Source organism: Harpegnathos saltator, unplaced genomic scaffold (assembly GCF_003227715.2).
Source record: "Harpegnathos saltator strain DR-91 unplaced genomic scaffold, Hsal_v8.6 scaffold115, whole genome shotgun sequence".
Classification (NCBI taxonomy): Eukaryota; Metazoa; Arthropoda; class Insecta; order Hymenoptera; family Formicidae; genus Harpegnathos; species Harpegnathos saltator.
The window spans coordinates 1,200,751-1,226,512 of NW_020229890.1; the positions used below are offsets into that span (position 1 = coordinate 1,200,751).

At 33.7% G+C, this 25,762-nt stretch overlaps 4 protein-coding genes across 5 annotated transcripts; all 4 read right to left on the reverse strand.

Annotated features, from left to right (window-relative positions):
* Positions 1-4,213: 4,213 nt before the first annotated feature.
* SPG11 (spatacsin) lies at positions 4,214-12,710 on the reverse strand. The gene is made up of 23 exons (XM_011149686.3): positions 12,655-12,710; positions 11,478-12,399; positions 11,193-11,359; positions 10,748-11,104; positions 9,867-10,676; positions 9,490-9,662; positions 9,127-9,404; positions 8,891-9,049; positions 8,587-8,811; positions 8,317-8,508; positions 8,132-8,251; positions 7,873-8,047; positions 7,553-7,776; positions 7,319-7,479; positions 6,912-7,230; positions 6,665-6,830; positions 6,160-6,522; positions 5,904-6,071; positions 5,664-5,812; positions 5,485-5,592; positions 5,114-5,407; positions 4,691-5,010; positions 4,214-4,583 (listed from the first exon to the last, which is right to left on the reverse strand). The coding sequence occupies exons 2-23, from the start codon at positions 11,757-11,759 to the stop codon at positions 4,382-4,384; spliced, it is 5,412 nt and encodes a 1,803-aa protein (XP_011147988.1). The 5' UTR covers positions 11,760-12,399; positions 12,655-12,710; the 3' UTR covers positions 4,214-4,381.
* Positions 12,711-12,715: 5 nt separating this feature from the next.
* LOC105188303 (odorant receptor 4-like) lies at positions 12,716-16,102 on the reverse strand. The gene is made up of 6 exons (XM_019843668.2): positions 15,452-16,102; positions 14,580-15,016; positions 13,632-13,731; positions 13,375-13,485; positions 13,027-13,182; positions 12,716-12,793 (listed from the first exon to the last, which is right to left on the reverse strand). Exons 1-6 carry the CDS (start codon positions 15,863-15,865, stop codon positions 12,740-12,742), a joined length of 1,272 nt encoding a protein of 423 aa, XP_019699227.1. The 5' UTR covers positions 15,866-16,102; the 3' UTR covers positions 12,716-12,739.
* A 1,636-nt stretch (positions 16,103-17,738) lies between these two features.
* Positions 17,739-20,611, reverse strand: LOC105188304 (odorant receptor 4). Its single transcript, XM_019843662.2, has 5 exons — positions 19,510-20,611; positions 19,112-19,211; positions 18,797-18,907; positions 18,562-18,717; positions 17,739-18,160 (listed from the first exon to the last, which is right to left on the reverse strand). Exons 1-5 carry the CDS (start codon positions 20,325-20,327, stop codon positions 18,107-18,109), a joined length of 1,239 nt encoding a protein of 412 aa, XP_019699221.1. The 5' UTR covers positions 20,328-20,611; the 3' UTR covers positions 17,739-18,106.
* A 909-nt stretch (positions 20,612-21,520) lies between these two features.
* On the reverse strand, positions 21,521-24,997 carry LOC105188305 (odorant receptor 4). 2 transcript variants are annotated; one of them, XM_025303009.1, is made up of 6 exons: positions 24,394-24,997; positions 23,399-23,634; positions 22,398-22,497; positions 22,145-22,255; positions 21,819-21,974; positions 21,521-21,600 (listed from the first exon to the last, which is right to left on the reverse strand). In XM_025303009.1, the coding sequence occupies exons 1-6, from the start codon at positions 24,754-24,756 to the stop codon at positions 21,547-21,549; spliced, it is 1,020 nt and encodes a 339-aa protein (XP_025158794.1). In that variant the 5' UTR covers positions 24,757-24,997; the 3' UTR covers positions 21,521-21,546. The 2 variants fall into 2 exon arrangements, with proteins under 2 accessions (XP_025158794.1, XP_011147998.1); XM_011149696.3 differs by having other exon boundaries at positions 23,399-23,838.
* Positions 24,998-25,762: the final 765 nt, after the last annotated feature.

Below are 25,762 nucleotides of genomic sequence, written 5' to 3' on the forward strand. Positions count from 1 at the left end.
TCAAGTTTATCAATTTTTTATATTTTTTACGCGTGTCAGAAGCGATAATATTTCATTTGAAATTACCGATAAATTCGTTACGCGCGCTTATTTACATTACAACTTGGTCCTAACGAAACAAGACGTGCGTTTCTTTCGAATTACCGTTCGCGAAACAAAACATTTTCATTTTTCTCTCTAAAGTCTAAACGTCGTAATTTTTATTCGCGATTGATTCTACGCGAATCGCGTCTCACGTATACACGTCTCGAAACGTTGCAATTTATCGTGTTTACTTCTTTTTGGGATAAAAATCTCATCTCTTGAACGCGACCATATATGCGACCATATTTGTCTCGTCATTCCTTTTCCTTAAATCGAAATTAATGAAAGAGAAAAGATAAACAAAGAGAAAGAAAACGCGACAAAATATTGTGAAAAAAGAAACTTTTCCTGGATACTGAGGAGACTGGACATTGGACGGATGCAGAGTCACAGGAGTCAACGAAAGTCGGTGAGTGTGCAGATGAAACGCTCAGAAAGCGTCATGTTTTATAATGCATGCTCATATATAAATCGCATTGATTTTCGACCAGAGATAATAAAAAATAGTGCGCGATAATATGCGTTCATATTTAGTTTAATAAAAATGTGAATTGCGAGAAGCACTTCCTCTCTGCTTCCTCTCTGATCATTGCGGAAATATTTATTCTGCAAAAAATGATACGTGGAATCTTGAGAGTGATAGTCGATAATATGTATATTTGACGAATGAAAAACCATATACTGATTGCACTGAAGCTGGCTTCTTTTTGCAACACTTTATACGAATATTAATCTGATATTTTGTGCATAATATTTATGCGCAGCGTCAATTTAAGAAAATTTAATGAATCACTGCTACGGCAGTCTCTTCCTTGATATACACCGACATATTTTTTCTCATGCTCGTGCTTCGGCTTCGAGCTAGCAAAAATACTAGCGACCGCGTTCCTCGTCAATGTGACCTCGGCGATGTTTACACTTCGGCAAGAGCGATCCTATGCTCGTTGTTTACGTCCGATAATTTTCAACATATCCATTTCTTTCCGTGAAGGCGCGTTTGATTAATTATAATTGACTTGGCTAATCGCACTGGATTGTATCATAATTACCAAAACTGACGGGGACGGACTCGAATATTCACCAGTGACTCGTATAATGAATCTGCTCATCCAGAGCGAATAATATCACTACTACTTTTGATCTCCGTCGAATGGCGCATGAACACACGAATTAATTATAGCGATACGCGGCGCGTTATCGAGCCATTCGCGGAGCTCGAACGTAGTGAAACGTGCGCTTCAACCTCACCGCGCTATCACTTTATTGGCATTCAATCGTCGCGCGTCGTGAAGTCGATATATCGATTATTCGTACGCAACAGCACGCGGCTAAATTAGACTTCAGCAGCTTCTGAGATGTGCTCTGCGTCTCGGTCTTTTCCCAGCCGGGCGACGGCGCAGCTCTGACGGAATTGTAGTCGGATGTCGGAATGATCCGTCGAGAGAGACTCGAGTCGAACTGAGATACGAGACGCGTCGCTGTGTAATTGTTATTAGAAAAGCACTTCGTCAATTATGCAGCAGCTGACGGCACTGTCGTTCATTGCACGCTATTAACATCACATCGGATTTTATATTTGATTAATGCGCCGATAAGTGGGCGGTCTTACGTCGCGTTGAAGCGTCGCCGGAATTCGCATTCGCGTCGCGTGTGACGTTGAACGTGATTACAGAATTATCGGACGACTGTAACAGCGTTCGTTCGTCGTGTTCCTTGCTTTCTCTTGGAACACGTTGGAATTGGAATTTTTCTTGGCACGTGAGAATCATCTTCAGACTTCTATCGAATGTCCGCAGGGAAGTGGGATAAAAGAGGAAACTCGCGGGTTAAATTGGATATTTTTCGTGTTTTCGCGGAAGTTTGGAGAAACGCGCGATTGCGTTACAATTGAAGCTCGATGCTTAAAATTCCGAACCGTGGATTAGTACGCGTTCACTTTTGATACATCAATTATTAACGGTAATAGCAGGTATCCGGTTTAAACCGCTGTCAACTTAATTCCAAACGACGAAACTTTCCCTTCCGTAACATGGCAGTATATCGTAACATAGCAAGGACAATGCGAAAGGATTTACTCGAGAAGCGTGACCTCACGCGTGGAATTCCGCGCGACAGAGACACGGGACACGTGGACACGTGGTTGCACGCGACGGCAGCCTGCACATCCGTCTCGCCAAATCCCCTCTACGAGATCAATTATCACTTCATTCCCTCGAAATTACCGTTAATGCCAGCGCCTGTCGGATTATAGCGCGCGCGAATTTCCAAAAAAGCGCAAAACTGGTGCGGGGTCGCATCGATATAAGCGGCTTAGCAACGCGTGCATGCGCCAGCTGGTCTAATCGATCTATCGAAAACCCATCTCCCCGGTAGTATCGCGCATGGAAGAGAGCAGGGAGGCATTAATCCCATAAATACCGAAATTATACGCACGGCGAACGGGCTTCCGTCGGAGCGGAACGGCAAGGCACGCACCGCGGTAAGATGCAGGTCCGACGTAATACGTAAATTTTCCCGCTGCGAACGTTCGCCCTTTATGTCGTCGTAAATCGCGCCGTAAATCGCCGTAAATCGCCGACTCACCGATCAGATGCAAGCGGAATATTTGCAGTGATCTTCTTTTCATTACATCGCGGATGAAGTTATGATTTAACAGGGACGGGGCTCTGTGACATTTTATATATTTAAAATTATATATATTTAAAATTACATTTAAAGCCATAGATACTAAACTCTATAAAAGAAATATTTATATGCAATATACACATTTTTCTTGGCGTAAATTTGGATACAAATATATTCATTTTATTTGTATTAAAATATGCATTGCACTGTGGGAGAATTTTTCTTTCATGTGTCAAGCTATATTCTATATAAAATGGATGAGATATGAAAATGCACTTTCGTTTTACAATACTCTGTAGTACATTGAATCGTGACTTTATTGCTCTAATAAAGGCGCTAGACGCATGAAATCGTCAGGCAAGGATATTTTTCTGCCGTATCGTCATGTGCATTCACTCATGAGATTCCCTCTGCGCGACGAATAAGAGCAAATGGCAGTAAATTGCGGCGAACATTGAATGAGAAACCCCTTTGAATGCGTGTTCTCTGTCTTCAAAAGCGGACGCCGGATTCCTTAGGGGTACCGCGCTCTTTGATCTGTGGAAAGGTAGTTCGGAATATAAAATAAAACCACGCGGTTTTTATTTGTGGAAAAATGTACATTATATTCGAACGTGGAGAGGCAGTTTTAAACATGCATTTCACAATAAACCTTCATAATAAATAGAAAATCGACATATCACGCTTTTCGTTTTACGCTGTCTTTTTCCTATTTACAAACACGCTATGTTTTTATCTATGAAAAAGACTGCTCGTTAAAATGTTAAATGTCAGTAATAAAGCCGGAACCGTGCTGAGACCGTACCGGTATTCAGCACCATAAAAAATAGCATACCTTGAAATGATAAATTGGTTCATTTCCCACGTTAAGCAAAATAATTGTGCAGCATTATTATCTAATGATATTTTCCGTGCCTTATTCTGTACTTCCAAGATAATAAATGTTTACAGCTTCTTATGTATAAAAGCTAATTTTACATACGAGGAGTTATAATTGTTTATCTTATGTTCATCTTATTATCATGGGAAAAATAGCGTAATTAAAATATCCTTGCATCATTTAATGATATTAAAACTTTATACATGAAAATTATCTTTATGTTATTGATATTTCTAGATTAAAAATCAGTATTTGCATAAATGCAATATTTCCAATAAGCTGCAACAACTTCTGTTGATGTAACAACCGGTCCTTCACGAAGAAACATTTAATTTGTGTAAATATCGTGAAAGCGCATGTACAACAATACGATATCGACTTAAAATTGGAAGCCCATTCAATCTCGCGTTTAATCGCAATACTGAAAAATCGATTTGTCGTTGAATCGTACTATTGTTAAATATGATTGTTATGTACAATATCATTTAATCTTTCTATATATTTCAAATAAAAGTTATAAAGTTATAAATTCGATTACTTATTTTTATCAACTTGATGATAAAAAGGTATGTTTTATAAAGTTTATTAAACAATATCTCGGGATATAATATAAAAAAATACTGTTTATTGATAAGAAAATAATGAAACATGGACATGTACATTTTCATATTGCTCGCAGTAACAATGGATGAGTTTACAACATAATTTGTTAAAATATTGAGATTTACAATATTTTTTATTGGATCGGAATTACTCTGAATTTCTTCACACAAGTGACGAGTTACATTTCAATCATAGAGCATTGTATCCTTTCTTCCAAATCGTATCTTTCAAGTAAGAGCCTACCACAGGATCATTGTGCATTTCTTCCACGATGCTTTTAAATCCAAGCTGACTAGCTAGCATATATTTACATTCAACGTCTGATAATTCATACACCAGAGTTCTCATGTTGTTTGTCATGAAATTATTTATATTCTTTTCTAATCTGTACCTGTGAGAATAGCAAAAAAAAATGTATTTGTATATGTACAATTTAGGAAATGATTTATATATAAATCGTAATAAAAGAACAATGTATAAATTACAATTTAAACTCACCTACGTGCACAATCTTGCACAATTGCGGGCGTCAGACTGTTTACCGTCATAAATTCTTTGAGGTATTTTACCTCTCCTCTGAGAACACAATGGTGGTAAATGAGATTAGCCCAATCCGCGTGATAATTATAAGCGCGTGAAACAATGAGTGTTTGGAGAAAATTCAAGGTCTGTGACGTTATCCTGTCCAACTCGTCGCTTTTCAGATTTAAAAGACAAACTACTTGCTGATTTTGCGACATTGCGTTCAGCAATGCGATCTGAAGTGCCACAAGTTGAGCTTGATGAGAGCATCGACTCGCGAGATTTAATTTGTTATCCTAGAAGCAAAATATATTATTCCCTGCGATTTATTCCCTGATTATTATCATTTCTTGATTTTTACTTTAAATAAATATATCGCATATGATTTCAGTGTTTTACCTGTAAATAATATTGTGTGGCATGAGTAAAATTAGTCACAACCAATTGCAGTTGTTTTTGAACGCTATCATTTCGAGTCAATTTGATTTCCGCGGATATATCAGTTGTGCCTCTTCCGCATTCCTTCAACACGTTAGACATCAATTTCGCAATTATTTCTTTTGCTTCATTTTCCCACATGAGAGCGATCTCGTAATACAAACGGAAATGTAGAGCCACCAATGTAAACAGTTCTTTATCTTCTGGGCATTGACGCTTCAAAAATTCTAACAACGCCATTTTTAGACCCGGTACCTTCACGATTGTAAAAATTATATTTGTTAATTAAAAGATATATATTTACGCGACACTTATCGTATGAATAAGAATACCTTGTCCAAACCCTTTCCCAATAGGAACTCGAAATGATCATTTTCTTTCAAAATTTCAAATATGTAATTCATCTCAGTAAATCGACCGACGCCAGTTACTAATCGCACCTATCAAAGGAGAATATAAATAAAATACTGAGCGTCAAGGATATTAACGACTAAGAAATCAATTAACGTACCAATAACGCCCAATGTTTCAACATTTGTAATATGTTTGCAAGTTTTTGACATTTTCGTAATACAGATGCTATTCCTTCCATGTTGCAAGAAGCCGTGAAACAATCGTGGGATCTTATTAATAATTCCACTATTGTTTTCAATGTTGACACTACAAGACGATATATACAGAAATAAAATGTAAATATTAATATAAAACAAAAAGAAATGAATAAAACGATGCAGAAAAATAGATAAATTACCATTTTTTCTTTCATCATGAGAACTAACATGTTTTCCCAGCAATGACTGTGCTGCTTGTAGCAATTTTAAACCTAATAACGAAGTATCGCTGCAAAGTTCCATTATTAAATGGAAATGTGTATTTATAGGATAGGATCCCCACATAGAGATAAAATCTTCTAATCCATCTAGGAATAAAATTGATTTGACATTATTACTTTTACATTGAGATAATTATGCTAGATACAAAATGTATGTAGTGATTTTCATAGTTACCTTCTATAGCACGATTAATGTGTACTATGATACTTTCAGTAAGGAATGTCGCAATATTTTCTGTCTTGATCTTGTACGACATTATGATGTTGTTAGCAGTCTCGCATTTGTTCTCGATATTACTTTCCGTAATCTCTTGTAAGAATTTGATGGGATTGTTTAACATCAATAGCGATTGATAAGTCTTTTTTAGGCGTACAGCGAGTTTATAACAGGAAACAATTCTCGAGCATATTGCATTTCCATGTTGAAGAGTTTCTGATAATTTTTCCAAGATTGAGATGCATTCCATTTGATATTGGTGTTGGTGACTGCTAGTGATCTTTGAGTCATTTGTTTTACTGGCCTCTCCAATAGAATTTACTGTAAAAATTAAAGAGTTATATTAAATAATCTCAAATGAGTAAGTCAAGATATAATCTCATTATTTATGTAATTATATAATAGGATCGAAAATATCTCTATAAAAACATATGGGAAAATATCAATGTTAAATGAGGCATACGAGATGATGAGGAGGATAATCTCTGCAAGCCGCGATTGCGCAAAGTGCCATGTTTCTGTTTGCTTTTACTAGTCTCTTCCAAGAAGCTCTTTTGTTGTGCGGTTAATTCTGCTGGTGAAATTTCACCCTCTGCCAAACTTAAGCACAGCATTAATACTTGTAAATCCTATATATAGAACAATGGTATTTTTAATATATAATTTATATTTCTGTTACAAATTACAAAAATGCACATAATGATTCTTACCTTATGGTTGTAATTAAAAATCATGCTTATTCGTAAAGCAATATCCAGTTTACCCAAATCAATCAATCGATTAATTAAGATTTCTGCAGAATCTTTTTCACTTTCGTCTTCCAGTGAGTAAGTCACTTCTAATTTGTCCAATCCGGAGAGTAATTCGGTTTTTAACTTATTAAAAATGTAATCATCACAATCGAATTGTATATTTTCAGGTCCGGCCAAAATACACGACTTCCACATGGCCATTTCCAGTGTATTGATAGTTTGTTGCTCAATTTTAGTATTCTTTAAAGTCTCATAAGCTAATTTTAGAATCTCGTATCTGTATAAAATATTACGTTATTTGCATCAATATTAGCATTATTTATCTATGAAACGTAACGCATTGAATTGTATCAAATTTTATTTACCTCTCTTTGTGAGATATAACTTTCTCGGCATGTTCGACAAAAAATTCGACTGCTACTTCAGGAGGAACGTTATATTTATTAAAATCCTGAGCACACTGCATCCAGAATGTAGAACTGACCTGACCATTTCTACGTACGGACTTTTTGAAATTGTTTCGGGACTGAAAATGTCACAATTATAGAAATATATGCGTTTAACGATAGATTTTTTGAGAAAACTTTTAAACTTATTACTTGCGCTAATATGATTTCAGATGCATGCAATCCAGCAGTGCAGGATAATTCCAAGGCAGTGCTATAATTATCGGTCGCTATTAAATCGTTAATGCATTTTTTAATTTCCGTATCAAAATTATGTACATTATCGATTACGGTAACGGCTGCAAAATTTAACATCACGTCTGTTTTCTGTAAGATTCTTGTTATATCCAACAAGCATTGAAAATCCGGTATCTTAACTGCAATACACAAGACAAAAATTTCCTAATGTATTTAATAATAACTTTTTGGCAAGTTAACAACATACGATTGTAACTAAATTGTGGATATTTTACCAGGCAAGTCCGTAGAAAAATTAGACTTGATTAGAGTTTCGAGAAGCTTTACTCGTAACGGTGTACTTTGAAAGCCATAGCCAAGTGCTGTAATAATACATTTGGTTCCAACAATCGCGACCCAGTACAAATTTTTCAGATATGTCAAATCAGCACTTGTCCAGTCCATAATCCTCTGAAAAAAAAAAAAAACAAAGTGGCAGTGTTTATATCACAAAGTAGTACGTTGGGATTTTTCTTTATAATCGTGTTTACGTACATTACATTTAAGTGAGGAACATTGCAATTTAAATTCCAACAAATGCTGCTGACTCTCTTTGAATTCACCGTAAATAATTGCTTGCGTCAGAAACTCAAAGAACGGACTCAAGATACTGTCCTGTAATTTTATTAGTTACACTAAAGATTTCTCATTGCCGTTATATGAATATTAATTATACTTACAGGCATGAAAATCTTATAAGCTCTGTTAAGTGTGTCAATGTAACCAAATTGAATCATTTTACTTAATAATCCTGCTACCTTATTGGCAGGCCATATTTGTTGTTCTAAACATTCTGCATAATCGAGAAGTAAGTCTTCCTTCCCTGCTGATATCACCATCCAACAATAACAATATGCTGCTACTGAGGATGGCTACAAGAAATTTTTCGAGTTACAATAATAGAAAATTGATCAAATTTAACTTATCATTGAATTGTTGAAATTAAAAACCTCGTAACATGTAGCCAAAATAGTCAATATAGGGCTAAGTCTTGAACGAGACACATTGATTAATGTTCCAGGTGGATCTTGACTTTGATGACAATTTAGTATAGTTAACCATAGATCATTGCTCAAAAAGGACAATGCGCAATTGCTGGTGACATGTTCTGCATCAGTTGTGTCCAAATTATTTATATCAGTTCCAGATATGGTTGAAGCAGATGTTGGGGAATCCTAGAGGATACAGAAATGTTTCTTATAATTATTATCGTAATCAGAAGTTATAACACTCAATAGACAATAACAATCTTACACTTTGGTCTTGTCTGTGGTACAATAATTGTCTCGTGTCGCGTGATTTCAGTTTTTGTTCATTACATAGTTGAGATTTGCCAAGCTTGCTGTTGGTCAAACATGTCAACAGATGTTCCCGGATACTCACATTGTTAAACAACTTGGCATCTTCTAGTACCTATTATATGATTTCAATTACTTGATTAATAATTTATCTTTGATTAATATTTCTTTTTCAAGTATATATATATGTACCTGTTTCGTGGGATAAGAGAATATATGACTGACTGCAACAAACTCGAACCACAAATCATGATTTGCTAAATATTTTGGTAATATACTAGGTAGTGTATAATTGTGAACGTGCGCGAAGCGTATGATGATATCCCACGCTTTCAATGCTTCAACAAATTGCGAATTATCGCTTACCAAAGTATCATTCAGCAAATGTTTTTGGAAACTTTGCTCTAAATAAGATATCACAGACTTTAAATCGTGCTGATTCTTATATATTACATTTTCTAATAAGTTTCCTATAATAAAATAATAACTTGTTTATCTGTAATTATATTGACGAATACTGTATCTGTTAATTGCACAAGCTATAAAACGTCTCACCTATGGAAATGTTTAGTTGTTCTTGTACATATTTTGCCACAGTAACGTATAATCGTAAATTGCTTGAATCAACTCCTAGTAATTCAGTAAAGACAATACAACTACATATAATATCAGGCTTACTTAAATTTCTTAAAGCAAGAACATGTGCATATAAGGCCGCTTTGGATTTCCTAAAATCATTTTAATTATTTTAATTTTTAATTTTAATTTACACATAATCTGTTCTTTTTAGCTGCACTACTGAACTGGTGCAATAAGTTAAAGTGAGAAAAAATATAGTTGTCTCATTCTAACTTATTGCACTAGTTCCGCAGTGCAGCTAGAAAGAACAGACCAATAATAATAACAGAAATATTTTCATTACATATACGAACCTTTGGGAAGACACATTTCCAAGTAATTTAGTTTGAGCGTGTTTTAAACTGTATGCAGCCATGTTTGGTCTGCCTTCTTTCAAATAATAACCATATGTTAATGTTTCTTTGTGTCCATATTTCTTAATAAGATTCTCACTAGCAAAAGCAGGCATAACTTCATTTCTCAAGCGCCATTTGAACAAGAGTTTTGTACTCAGATTTTTATAGCCGTCCAGCAATTCATACAATGTGATATCAGATTTCTTAGTTTGATCTTCAATGATACATTGCAAAAGTGGTATGTGTGTCAGTGTAAGCTGAAGAACTTCTTGAGAAATAATATGTGCATTGATATTTAAACCATTTGCATTTGTAAATATGTCTCTTATTAGTTTACTTTCCACAAAAATATTTGTTTCATTGCATAATATGTTTCTTTTTTGCCACAATTGCAAGAATATCAATGTCAAGGTTATCAAGTAATTTTCTTTCAGATAGTCAATTAAGTTGTTGGAGACATATTCAATTGATTTAATGATACCGTGTATTAATACATCTTCATGACAATCTTGAGTATTACACATGTTGGTTAATATATTAAACAATTCAGTAAGTTTTGTATTATCTTCTGAAGTATGACACTTCTGTGCACAATGTGTAAGGCACAATTGTCGATCAATAGTTTGTATAAACTCTATTTTATGAATATTACATGAAGTTAACGGTAATATTACTTCGCTGAGTTTTTCTAATGTAATACCTGAACTGAAAAAGCGACTTAATATTAGCCTCAGATCATTCTTCTCTTCTTTCACACATATCCCATACCTGAAATTATAAATTTATATAATTTTAAACATTATTACTGAGATACATATATATTAAATATTATTACGTACCTACATAAGTGATTTTTGGTTAAATTTTTTACAAGATTACTAGCATTTGATGAGTCTATACATTCAACCATATCAGCTGTAATATCTAACTTTGCAAATAATGATTTTAAACTATGGTCAATCTTATCCGTATTTTGCAAGGTATCTGGATCATATCTCGCATCAATCCATAACCTTAATGCATTAATCTTATTATTGCATAATAAATAATCCCATAAAGTAGTATTTGAAACATTTTCTAAGATATCTGGATTACTTAGAGAAAAATATAATTCAGTACATAAAGATCGCTTGATATTTTGCGACAAATTCACTATGTCATCTACACATATACAAGAACTTAATCCATTTTGCACTCTGAAATAATAAAATATTTTCTATTAGTTTTCAACATGCCTCTATTATAATATAATATAGTATATGTTTTCTAATTTCATCAACTTACTTATATTTCTTTTCATACTGTGTAATACTTTTAATAATGTTCCAAGCTGAAATATGTTTATTTTCAAAACCATTAACCTTCATCATATACTCGCACAAGTAATTTCTTAAAAGTGGATCTCTACTTTTTATAGAAGAAGCAAAAATATATTCTACAGGATCTTTCCCCTATAAAAGAGAATTCATATTTATATATTACTATCACTTATAGATTACATATAGATTAACCGATATATGGTTAGGGTTAGGATATATGGTATAGTAGTAATTTAATATAACAACTTACTATATTTTTTAAAATATGTGAAGCCCTGTAAACTTGTCTTTTATTTAAGAGCTCATTGATCCAAACTTCTACTTCCTTGTTAAAATATATACATGCCAGGTCCAAACTACTTTGTCTTCTATATGCAAGGCACTTATGAGCTAATTTTATGTGAGTTCCCTTAGCAGACGCTTCTCTTACTAGTTCTCTATCTCCCAGAGTACGCCAGCCAGACCATATTGCCGCTGGTTCTCCAGTAAGACACTCCACAGGGATACCCCCAATGGTTTTTCTCTCAGACATTTTTGGATATGGTATAGTAACAAACAATATACACAATTTTCACATGGAATTATTAAGATGCACTGATATTTTAATAAAATTACATTAGTCCTTGCTTTAATTTCACAAAATGTCTTAAATACATAATTAGAATTATATATTTTATATAAGTCAGATTTGTTACAAAACACTTACTATATCATTCTTTGTTACAGATGATAAACACACACATACACATACATACATACACACACATACAACACTACTAAAGTTAGATTAAATAAAAGAGCATTCTAAAATATCATATAATTAACATTACACATTATTCACTTTTATATAACGATTTATAACTAATAATCATGTTACATGAGTTTTTATACTTTTGTTTCGGATATATATCATTTACATTTTATTTTTAATTTTGTACATGTGAAAAACAATAATCTCCAGTCACATTTCGTCGAATTTTTCAGAATAGAAAGTAGATTGAGAGCGCGTAAAGTCATTATATGTACGTATTGATGATTACAATAGTGAGACGCCATCTACATTCATAAGATGTAGTATGGAACTATGTAGCTCATAATTTTTTCAGTGGATAACGTTATTATTGTTCCGTGCTGTGTCCGCAATTTTGAGCATAACATTTAAATTGTACGAGCTGTTACGTAGAGAAAAGAAAAATTATTTCGTCAGCAAGAAAGTTAAGAAGTTGACGGTTCAAATAATGTTGAAAAGGATTTATTTTTAAGATTAATATTTGAGAAAAATAAAAAAGTTTTCTGTTGGTAAAATTTAGTTGTTCATGTTGGTAACATGTTAATTTCATATGTATTTTATAAATGTGTATAAAGTTTCATTACCGTTTGTAAAAAGTGTTTGTTGAACGACACGTGTTACTTGCGATGATACTTACATGAAGATCCTTCGTTGAGTAGAAAACATATGTTTGATATTTTATATCATATATTCTTCACAATATTCTCTTTATTTATTTTTATTCACATTATTAAAGTCCGAAGAACGCTTAAATATGCCAGGCTTGTTTTAAGTACCTAAGAAAAACATATTAAAATAATATTATATTTTTTGTAATACTTTGTAATACATAATTTTTGTAATACATAATTTAATTTCTTATTTTTGTTTCTTTTTTGAAGAACATCGTAACATGGAACGTATATCAGGAGAGTAAAAACGTTCCTAAGCAAATAATTGAGGAGCATAAGTCTTTTCTTTTTAAAATGTGGAACAAGTTTGATATATACTCCTATATAATATTTCTTACATTTCCAAATGTCGCCAAGGATAAATCTACTATTCTACCAGCACTGATCTTTATAGGATGGCTTGACATAGCGATCACTAATATTAAATTACGGATTGACTTTGCTGGTAATTTATACCAGTCGATCATAAAGCATATCGATCCGATTTGGCTGCTCTAAAATGTTATTTGCATAATATGATAATGTGTTCGACAAGTTTTATGATTTGTCCTTCTTCTTATTATAGTTTATAATTATTATAATAATAATTGCTGCTATGTAAGTGTATTTGTAAAAATCGATATTATAATTGATATTATAATTGATATTATAATTGATGAATCACAAAAATGATTATACGAACGTACCTTTTCCATGAGCAATTCACCGATATAACACAATACATACATATTGAAGCAAAATGAAATAAATAGCAAAAAATAAGTAGTTAATCCGATTGTGTCGCTATCTTGCCAATCCTGTAAAATCATAGATATTAAGCAAAATCTCTATACTGATTATACATATGGACACTTTTTAAAATCTTGGGTTTTAGGTTGTCATTGTTATTAATAAGAACTATAAAGAATTGTTCTTTACAAGTTAATATCATATATTTGCGCACCACTATACAGAAGTATTCGGGCAAGCACATCGTGAATATAGAACTGGCAAATTCCAATAAACATACTTCTTGTAAGATTTCCTCCACGAGAGCTGCAAATCTGGAAGAAGCTGCAATTACTTACAAAGTATATATTATGTTTTACAGGTTAACATTATTTATGTTTCACGTAATAATCAAAAAGATTGTGTAGCAACAATTTGATAAGGGCGCGTTTTTTAATAAGAAGTTTTTTTTTTTATAGAAATATTACGTTTGTATCGCTCTGCAATAATTAGAGTTTCAAAGGTAAAAGTTAAGACAAGAGTTAAGTATTTAGTAAAAAAAAATTATAAATTTTCTTTTATTCGTATAGAAATATACTGTCATATGGTATATAGCAGTTATATGTCTATATGATAGAGATATATGTGTTCACAGAAAGTACAAAAGTATATGTTCATAGCTATACATAATCTGTGAAGTATGCAACTGTACTATCTATCGAATCGTTAGAGTTTCACCAAGTACACCTGTTGCATTCATCCGTCGTTGTGATTCATTACTCAACAAATAATAAAAATTACACGTGAGCAAGAAAAAGTATATGAGCAAAAAGAATTACGTCAAGCGTATGATCATGAGGAACATTTAACAGAAAAATTATATAAAAATATTAAGTAATCAATTTAAATTTAAGAAACCGATTAATGAATCAGTAATTAATTATATTAAATTTATTTAATTAAATAAATGAAATTTAATCAATTTTATTTCTTACATCAAATTACTAAATAAACAATACTTTAACTGAAATATTTAACTTTTTTATGTAATATTAAATTCAGTGCAATATTTAATTCTTTTCATGCAAATAAATCAACACGTCTATTTCTCTTAATTATATTTCACTCGGATTTTAATTCACATTATAAAGATTTTAATTCACATTATAAACCAACGTGTTACCTCAACACTCGAACGTGACTCTTTACGATGATCGCAATTCGTTGATTAATGTCCGTCGATTGCTCGTAACTTTTGTCCTGAGGAAGATCTTCCAATCTAGATGTGATTATATCGATCTGACCACACGCATGAGTGGCGAATATCGCCGCCAACCCACACGACCCGGCTGTGACCGTGTACATGGTGTATCCGCACATGCAGTGGGCTAGATACACGATTTCGTAGGTCGGGCTCACCTGAGTCTGAATAAACTGGCTGTAAGTGGGATATACGAGCGGTCTGATGGTTTGGTTACCGATTTTATGCTCGGTGCAAAACGGTAGGACCAAGTGATAAATGAAGCCGGCGATATACATGGAAGATGCGCTGATTATGGAGAGCTTGCGACCCGTGTCGGCGTACTTCAGCATCAAGTCGCGATCGGATTTGAACTTCACCTGTCACAATATTACCATTATATTATGCTATTTACCAGAAGGTGAATGATGATAACTTATCATGAATCACGAGAAGGATGAAGTTATTTAAGAACCAATTCGCGAGAGATTTACTTCAGCGCATCCGATGGATACAGGAGATCATATGCAAAGTCTTTTGCGTTACCTATGAATTTAAGATTAGTGCAGAACAGACCAGATTAAAATCAAAATTAGCAGTCAATATGTACGACCCGTAATTTTATCTGACGTTTATGTGGGAATGAAAGTTATTACTCGGATGAAAAGAAAACTGGTTACACGAAAATCACTCGAACCGGCTTCACGCAGCGCACGTTTCCTTGAGATCGAAGGCACTGACACTCGTCAGCACCTCATGAAGAGCATCGACGTCTGTCGATTTCGTAACTTTTATTTTACGTATAGATAACCAACCTGCCACCAATCGTCCTTCACATGTTCGATACACTGTCGTATCTTTGGACGACGTATCACAAGAACAAGGAATTTCATCATCGCGGTGGTGCAGAAGCCCAAGAGTCCGGAAAGCTTGAGTCTTATATTGAGATCCTTCTGATCATAAATGATATGCAGGGCGCACGGCACTATCGCAAAGCTTAATACAAAATTACATATGACGATAGCGATTTTAGAAATATGTTGTCCAACGCCTCGGAACGAGATCGGCCAGATGCCGATCAAGCCGAGGAACCAGCTGCTAGGTGCAAAAACGTATCGCATATCTTGCTGATGATTGATGTCCGACGACGTTGCGTGCACATCCCGTGAGACTCCCATCCTCGCGATGTCAGGCTTCGTCGACGACTGCACGTCGTGGAGACGTGGCATTGATTGCAAGGTCGCCAGACATGCGCTGATGTTGCAGACATCCTTTGGCCTGACAGTTAGGTTGACAAGTCGAGTTATCACAGAGAAGTAGTTGTACAGTGCTTGTCTTATATCCCAGTGGCTCTAGGCGAAAAGGATATTTCCGCTCTTCTGCACTCAGCGTAGTCAGGTTTGAATAGTTCGAATTGGAAATGAATTTTTGAGAAATGACATAAAGTTTTCCAACATGAAATTTGAGAAAAAGATTTGAGAAACTATTTGTATATTAATTAGTATCAAGATGAAATTATTTACATAAGACGTAGAAAAGAAATTTCTTGCGACAATCTTTCTAAAGTTTACACGCACATGGACGGTTCATCGGCAATGGAGAAGATCGGAAAAAGGATAAATAAATATCTTAGTATCTTTCATTGTCCAAATACAAAATAAAATATCTTCATGAGAATTTGTACGATGGTTTTTTATATTAAATACAGGTGTGTGAGACAACCATTAGGTAAGATATAAAATAATTTCTTTATATATCTGCAATATTATAAAGATTATATTTACATTACCTATGTCCTTAGGAAGCTTATATACGTTGAAGAAATTTTTATCACCTGAAACAATTGTGTAAAAATAAAATATGACAGTCTCACAAATTATAATTTAGTTGCTTTCAAAATACAATTTATATTACCATATTATTATATAATGAAAAGTTTGCTGTGAGAGCAAACTGCTAAATAATCTTTGATTTATACAAATTATACGATACACGTTTGTGCGCAAGGTCGAACAATAAAAAATACAAAAAGTCTCACATTTTCAGATCTGTCAATGATAGGCATATTGCTATTATACAGCGATTAACTGCACATTCAGTTGCTATTGGGTGAAAGCATGCAACATAAATAATTGTAGGTTGGACAGATGATAACGACCACCGCACTGACAGTCAGCGTGCTACTCGACACGCAATGCTATCGGACTTTATAGGGTCGTTGCAACTGTTGCAACCTGTTGCGTTGGAGTTTTCTATTGCATTTCTTGTAAAAGGAAACGTTAAAAAGCAAGCGAATTATATGACTGAATTAACGCAACGTTGAGCATAATTTTTTCATATTAATACATATTAGCAGTATTGAAAATTATTGAATTATTAAAATTCCAACAAGTGACACAAGAATAAATCTGGTAACGGGTCCGAGTTCCTTTCGAAATATATCTTAAACATTCTCTCATTCACTTCAACTATTTTTAGATATTTTTTCTCTTTGTTGGTGTTTTGACGCATATTAAGCATGTCCTGAAAGTCGGGATCGATCGTACTATCATTCGCAAAGTGTAATACCGACCGAAGTACGCCAACGATGTAGATGCGTCCTATATCCGCGAGTAAAAGCGCGGGGAAATAATGATTCCTCGTGATCGCGTGCACGTGCGTTTCACGTCTGTCATGTGTAACAAAGTCAAGGGACTTTGTGTTGCAACTGTGTGCACGCGAAGGGTTCTTCCCTTTTTCCAGTCATCGCACGTACGCGAGGGTTCGATGATATAGAACAGTGCGTAGTTGTCAAAGTCAGTCAAAGTAGTCAAAGTTTTTATGCAAAGTCCTGGCATAGTTGCACGAGTATTACAGGCAGCTCCGTCATTTATCGATGTGCGTAACGCAGCGATCTGCATAGCAGTTGCAATTTGAGGATAATTACGTAGTGCGTAAATATGAGCGTAACTGTAGGACTTTATTGTTTTGCGTAACATTTTATGATACACATACATATAGAGAATTTTAGAGATTTTAAGCTCTGTCGAAATTTAATTAAATCTCTGCTTTAAATAAATTTCCACAGAATTTCGAATAAATAAATTTATAAAGTTCTATTTATTTTTCAAATTTATGTTACCATACATCAAGAATTATTTACCTTACATGGTACAATAGTAAAAGAGTGAATGGTACGCTAGCATATATTTTATACTCACGTTGTAGAAAGTGACCAAGATAATCCCACGAATTTTCTGGCTATGAGTCTAATTATAAGATTTTATATATACGTTACTAATGTTACATAGAGCGTTTTTATCTTACGGAAGATACCAGTCTATCATATGAGACTTTATCCCGATGTGTATATCCTGTTCTATTGAAGAAACTTGAATATCTTGCGAGGATATATTATAACATTTCTACATCGAGCCTTTCGATTCGAAGACTATTTATTTTACTTCTACATGTATAATAAATGTAAGAATCTACGCGGTCATTTGCCGTAGCATGTTTAGATAAGTCATCGACGCCTTCAAAACCTGTAAGTGAGAATTGTATTATATTTTGATCTTATATAAATTTCTGCTTTTGGAAGAAGTTCTAAAAAAATTTATCCCCGTAAGACTTATAATTTAATTTGGTAATTATTTAGAATAGGGGAGCCACCCCCGATTTCAATAATTTACACATATATTATTATTACTATCCTCCCTTAATAACATGCAACAAATTTTAGTTGTCGGTCGTTGCTAATTAAAAAGTTATTAACAAAAAAGTGTAATGAATAATGCCCACGTATTGAAGTACTACGTGTCTTCTGTGGAAATAATTGTATAACACTGTATATATATATATATATATATATATACACTATGTATATATATATATATAACAATATATATTGTTAGGTGCATACGTATTGTTGGAAGTTTAAACTTACGTTCCCAAACGTATACAAAGATAAGTCGATCATTTTACCGGCGGTAAGATTGATGTTGTAATTGGACCTTATATTTATTAAGAGAAGACCAAGAGTGGTCTTTGGAGGTAGACGATACCACTCCGTCATGTAAGTCGCCTTACCAACTTGTCTGTACTATTACAAAATTTAATGTCACACTTCTGGTTGTGTTAAAGTTTAAAAGTTTAGCTTGCTAATAAGAATTTCGTATTACCTGTTCGCTGAGAATCTCACCAATGTAGCAAATTATAAAAATATTTAACGTAAAAGATATGCCTACTATACAATACGTTGGAATACGTTCTTTTTTGTCCTGATTCCATGCCTGAAAATTTCAGATGTAACTCACGACAAAATCGCATCGTCACAGTCTTATCATTTGCGCGTAGCAAGCACTCGTTTATAATGCTGCCGTCTTCTTTCTATATGACCATTTCGGTCATTGATATTAATTAACAGATCGTCATGTAATTCATTAATATTGCTTTGCATTAAATTCCGAAATTGCTCCTAATTCTGTTTAGCATACCATGATTGAACAGTATCCAAGAAGACACAATGTTAGCGAGCCTCCTACTAATTCTACGAGACTTGTCATATATATTACTTCTTCTATATGATACACAAAACTGCAAATATATAATACTTCGTGATTGCTAAAAAAAATAACAGAGTCTCGCGTATCTGAATGCGATGAAATAATTAAGTTCTACATGTATGTTAATCTATATTTTCTTGCAACGTACTTACATTTTTTAAGAGCTACACAAAAATTTATAATATAGTAAAGTATAATAGATGATAAAATTTCTTTGAAATATCACGCTAATGTTAAGTAACAATTTTTAAAAATATATTTAAGATCAAAATGATCTGGATGATGACAAAGAATCGAATAATAGAAAGGAAGAGAGAAAAGATCCTTACTTTACCACTCGTAAATGATGTTCAATAATGAAACCCAACTTTTTCTGCATCATGTTGACATCCGCAACATCGTCGTCGTGCACTATATTGCCCAGCCACATTGTCAGGATCTTAAGTTGTCCACACGCGTGCATTACAAAGATCGCCATTAGACCGCAATTGACGGAGGTGATACCGCTTATGAAAAAAGCCGAGGAGCAATGCACAAACAGCACCACCTCGTATGCCGGACTGAAGCGCACGTCGAGAATTTTGTTGTAGAACGGAAAGGGTAGCTCGCGAATCGAAACATTAACGTCATCCACTTCCACGACATCCTTAATGAGACATCTGCTGATGCCATAGCATTGTATGGCGCTGTGCATGAACACGGCGAGTGACGTCGCTGTGAGACGACCGATTTTGGCATTCCTCACCATCACCTCGTGATCTTCATCGCTTCTCGCAATATTCCAGTCCAGCTCTACGCAATCCACGCAGCTGCGTATGTCGTCGACATGCAGCACCAGGCAAATATATTTGGTTATCGTCATGAGAAAGCATAGAAAGGGACCAATGTGCATCATTACCAAGTCCGTATTGCCACGTTCTTCGACGAAAAGGAATAGACCGGCGCTCACCATCGTGATAGATAACATAGAGAAACACGTAACTATTGAAAATTCCGAGAGAACACGTTCGTAAATGGAAGCTTTACTCGAGTAAGGCCAAAGACATGCCGATTTCAGCAACCAATAGATTAGCCGAATATTGCGCTCTTTATCGGCCAAATATACGTTGACAGTGAAAGGCTTGCGACTGTCCCCGGGACCGCCCATGGTCGCTCATTGAAGATGGATTGATCACTGAACGGTCGGTTCACCGGCAGCTTTTGACATGTAATAATCGGAAAAGCGTTTGCGCGGAAATTATACACTTCACAATATTGAGAGTGGTTTGTTGTAATATCCGCCTATTGCGGCATCAGGTAGAAGTGGCATCTAATCAATACTAGGGCTGAAGTTTCGTGCGCCGAGCATTGCAGTTTCGGACGTGCAACTTCACTCTAAATCATTTATTCAGTCTTGAGCAAGTAAGATATAATAGTTTTCATTTTTGTCATTTCACTATTCACCAATGTTATATCAGCGAAATCACTTTTACCCATCATAATATATATTTGATCATATTATAAGTACATATCATAAGATTAAAAATATATTACGCAAGTAAATTTTATTTTACTTTCATAAGTATTTTTTCATTTTGATAATTTTGATAATTTATCCATTATGTAACTAATTTTTTTTCAATAATTAAAATATTATGTATTATTTAATTATTCAGTTTCTCATTATTTTGTTTATCCAATTCCTGAAGACAAAAGATTATGAATATATTCTTAAGTCATAAAGCATGTTCCAATATAAAATATTCTTCAATATGCTAACGTTTATGTTTATTTTCATCATGTTGCGTAACAAATATTCCATTGATCGATTTTTATACTCACGGGAGTTGTGAATGTGGAAAGTCATTATATTTACATATTAATGATTATAATAGCGAGATGTTAACTAGATTCATAAAAGGTAGTGTGAAACTAGTAGTTAGGTTCACAATTTTCTCAATAGATAATACGTTATATCTGCGGCGTTATATTCTGTTCCGTGCCGTGTCTGTAATTTGGAGCACATTTAAATTGTACGAGCTATTACGTAGAGAAGAGGAAAATTATTTTTCCAGTAAGAAAGTTAAAAAGATTAAATGACATTGAAAAGGATCTATTTTTAAGATTAATATTTGAGAAAATAAAAGGGTTATTGTTGGTAAAATTTTGTTGTTCATTAATGTTCTTGGCAATACACGTTGATTTCATGTGTATTTTCTAAACGTATGTAATGTTTCATAACCGTTTGTGAAAAATGTTTGTTAAACGATACGTATTATTTGGGATAATACTTACAATTTGGTCTACGAAGATCCTTTGTTGAAATCATATGTTTGATATTTTATATCAATATATTCTTTATAATGTTCCCTTTATTTTTATTCTATTCACATTACTAAAGTCCGAAGAAAGCTTAAATATGCCACACTTGTTTTAAGTACCTAAGAAAAATATATTAAAATAATGTGCAGACTATATACTTTTTTATACATAATTTATCTTCTTATTTTTGTCTCTCTTTCGAAGAGCATTGTAACATGGAACGTATAGTAGGAAAGTAAAAATGCTCCCAAACAAATAATTGAGGAGCATAAATCTTTTCCTTTTAATATGCGGAACAAGTTTTATATATATACATATGTTCCCATATATTTCTTACACTTCCAAATGTCGCCAAGGATAAATCTACTATTCTACCAGCACTGATCTTCATAGGATGGCTTGATATAGCGATCACTAATATTAAACTACGGATTGAATTTGCTGGTAGTTTATACCAGTCGATCATAAAGCACATCGATCCGATTTGGCTGCTCTAAAATGTTATTTGCATAATACAATAATGTGTTCAATAAGTTTTATGATCAATCTTTCTTCTTATTATAGCTTGTAATTATTATAACAATAATTGTTGCTGTATAATTGTAATTACGAAAATCGATATTATAATTGATATTAATCGCAAAAATGATCATACGCATGTACCTTTTCCATGAGCAATTCACCTATATAGCACAATATATATATATTGAAGCAAAATGAAACAAACAGCAAAAGATAAGTAGTTAATCCAATTGTGTCGCTATCTTGCCAATCCTGTCAAATCATAGGTATTAAGTAAAATGTCTATACTGATTATACTTGTGGACGCTTTTTAAAATTTTGGATTTACGTTTTCATTGTTTTTAATCAGAACTATAGATAATTCTTTAAAAATTAATAACACATATTTGCGCACCACCATACAGAAGTATTCGAGCAAACATATCGTGAATAAGGAACTGATAAACTCCAAAAAACATATTTCTTGTAAAATTTCCTCCACGAAAGCTGAAAATCTGGAACAAATTTCAATTACTTATAAAGTATATATTATTTCTTACAAGTTAACATTAATTGTGTCTCATATAATAACTTAAAAAGATTGTGCAGCAACAATTTGATAAGGGCGCATTATTTAATATAATATTTAATGTAAGAAGTTTTCTTTTTACAGAAATATTACATTTGTATCGCTTTGCAATAATTAGTTTCAAAGATAAAAGTTAAGACAAGAATTAAGCATTTAGTAAAAAAAATTACAAATTTTCTTATATTCATATAAAAATATACTGTCATACGGTATATAGTCGTGTATGTGTATATGGTTGAGATATGTTTATATATATAGTATATAGTAGACACGAAAGTATATGTTCATAGCTACACGTAATCTGTGAAGTATGCAATTATATTATCTATCGAATCGTTAGAGTTTCATCACGTACACCTGTTGCAGTCATCGTCACTTTAATTAATTACTGAATAGGTAATAAAAATTACACGTGAGCGAGAGAAATTGTAATTACGTCAAGCGTATCGTCATTGGGTCAAAATTTAATAGAAAAATTATATAAAAATATTAATTAATTTAAATTTAATCAACCGATTCATGAATTAATAAATAATTAAATTAATTTTAACTAATTAATTAAATAATTAAAATTACTAAATAGATAGTATTTTACAAATCAAATTACTAAACAGATAATATTTTACAAATTACTAAATGAATAATACTAAATACATTAACTAAAATATTTAATTTTTTCATAAATTAATATTTAATTTAGTGCAATATTTAATACTTTTCATGCGAATAAATTAACACGTCCAACTCTCTTATTCATTTTTCACTCGGATTTTAATTCACATTACAAGAATTTTAATTTACATTATAAATCAACGTCGACGTGTTACCTCAACACACGAACATGACTCTTCACGATGAACGCAATTCGTTGATTAACGTTCGTCGTTTGCTCATAACTTTTGCCTTGTAAAAGATCCTCCAATCTAGATGTGATTACATCGATCTGACCACACACATGAGTGGCGAATATCGCCGCCAACCCACACGACCCAGCTGTGACCGTGTACATGATGTATCCGCACATACAATGGGCTAAATACACGATTTCGTAGATCACCTGAGTCTGAATAAACGGGCTATAAGTGGGATATGTAGGATATGGGAGCGGTTTGATGGTTTGGTTACCGATTTTATGCTCGGTGCAAAACGGTAGGACCAAATGATAAATGAAGCCGGCGATATACATGGAAGATGCGCTGATTATGGAGAGCTTGCGACTCGTGCCGGCATACTTCAGCATCAGTTCGCGGTCGGATTTGAACTTCACCTGTCACAGTATTGCCAATAATACTATTTGCCAGAAGGAGAACGACGGTAACTTATCACGAATCATGAGAAGGATAAAGTTATTTGAGGACGAATTTGCAAGAGATTTACTTCAGTGCATCCGATGGATACGGGAGACTATATGCAAAGTCTTTTATCTATGAAGTTAAGATTAGTGCAGAACAGAACAGATCAAAATCAAAATTAGCAATCGCTATGTACGACTCATAATTTTAATTATTAGACAAATAACTATTAAAATCGCAATTAACTCGACACAACATGAAAGAATTCTGATACATATCAGTATTTGAACAATGGTTAATTAAATATAGAAACAGTTTGGCAAATTATGTAAAATAGATTGACATTTATGTGGAAATGAAAGTTATTACTCAGATGAAAAGAAAACTGGTCACTCGAAAATCACTCTAACCGGTTTCACGTGGCGCGCGTTTCTTTGAGATCGAAGACACTGACACTCCTCGGCATCTCATGAAAAGCAATGACATCTGTTGACTTCGTAACTTTCATTTTACGCATAGATAACACTTACCTGCCACCAATCGTCCTCCACATATTCGATACACTGTCGTATCTTTGGACGACGTATCACGAGAACAAAGAACTTCAACATCGCGGTGGCGCAGAAGGCCAAAAATCCAGAAACTTTGAGTCTTATGTTGAGATCCTTCTGATCGTAAATGATGTGCAGGGCGCAGGGCACTATCGTAAAGCTTGATACAAAATTACAGATGACAATAGCGATTTTAGAAATATGTTGTCCAACGTCCCGGAACGAGATCGGCCAGATGCCGATCAAGCCGAGGAACCAGCTACTGGGTGTGAAAACGTATCGCATATCTTGCTGGTGATTGATGTCCGACGACGTTGCGTGCGTCTTCCGTGAGACTCCCATCCTCGCGATGATAGATTTTGTCTACGACTGCATGTCGTGGAGACGCGACATTGATTGCAAGGTCGCCGGACATGCGCTGACGTCGTAGATATTCTTTCGCCCGACAGTTAGGTTGACAGATCGGGTGGATGTTATTACAGGGAAGTAGTTGTACAGTGCGTGTCTTATATCCCAGTGGCTCTAGATGAAAAGGATCTTTTCGCCCTTCTGCACGAGCTTCGTCAGGTTTGATCAGTTCAAATTAGAAATGGATTTTTGAGAAATGACATAAAGTTTTCTAATGTGAAATCTGAAAAAAAGATTTGAGAAACTATTCGTCTATATCTCTAGTATTAATTAAGATGAATCAAGATGAAATTATTTATGTCAAAACAATTTTTATCATCTGAAACGATCGTGTAAAAATGAAATATGGCATTCTCTCAAATTACAATTTAGTTGTTTTCAAAATGTAATTTATCGCCATTATACATTAAAAAGTTTGCTGTGAGAACATTGCTAAATAATTTTTAATTTATACAAGTTATAAGATACACATTTGCGAGCAAGATGGAACAATAAAAGATACAGAGTATCTTACATTTTCAGATTTATCAATGATAGAGATATTGCTATTATACAGCGATTAATTGCACATTTAGTTGCTACCGAGTGAAAGTATGCAACATAAATAATTGTAGGTCAGATGGATATTAATGACCACCATACTGACAATTAGCGTGTTACTCGACATGCAGTGCTATCGCACTTTATAGGGTCCCTGCGATTATATGTTATGTTGGTGTTTTCTATTATATTTCTTGTAATAGGGAACGTTAAGAAGCAAGCGAATTATATGAGTGAATTAATGCAACATTGAACAAAATTTTTTAATATTGACACACATCAGTAGTATTGAAAATTATTGAATTATTAAAATTCCAACAAGTTGCACAAGAATAAATCTAGTAACGGGTCTGAGTTCCTTTCGAAATATACTTTAAACATTCTCTCATTCATTTCGATT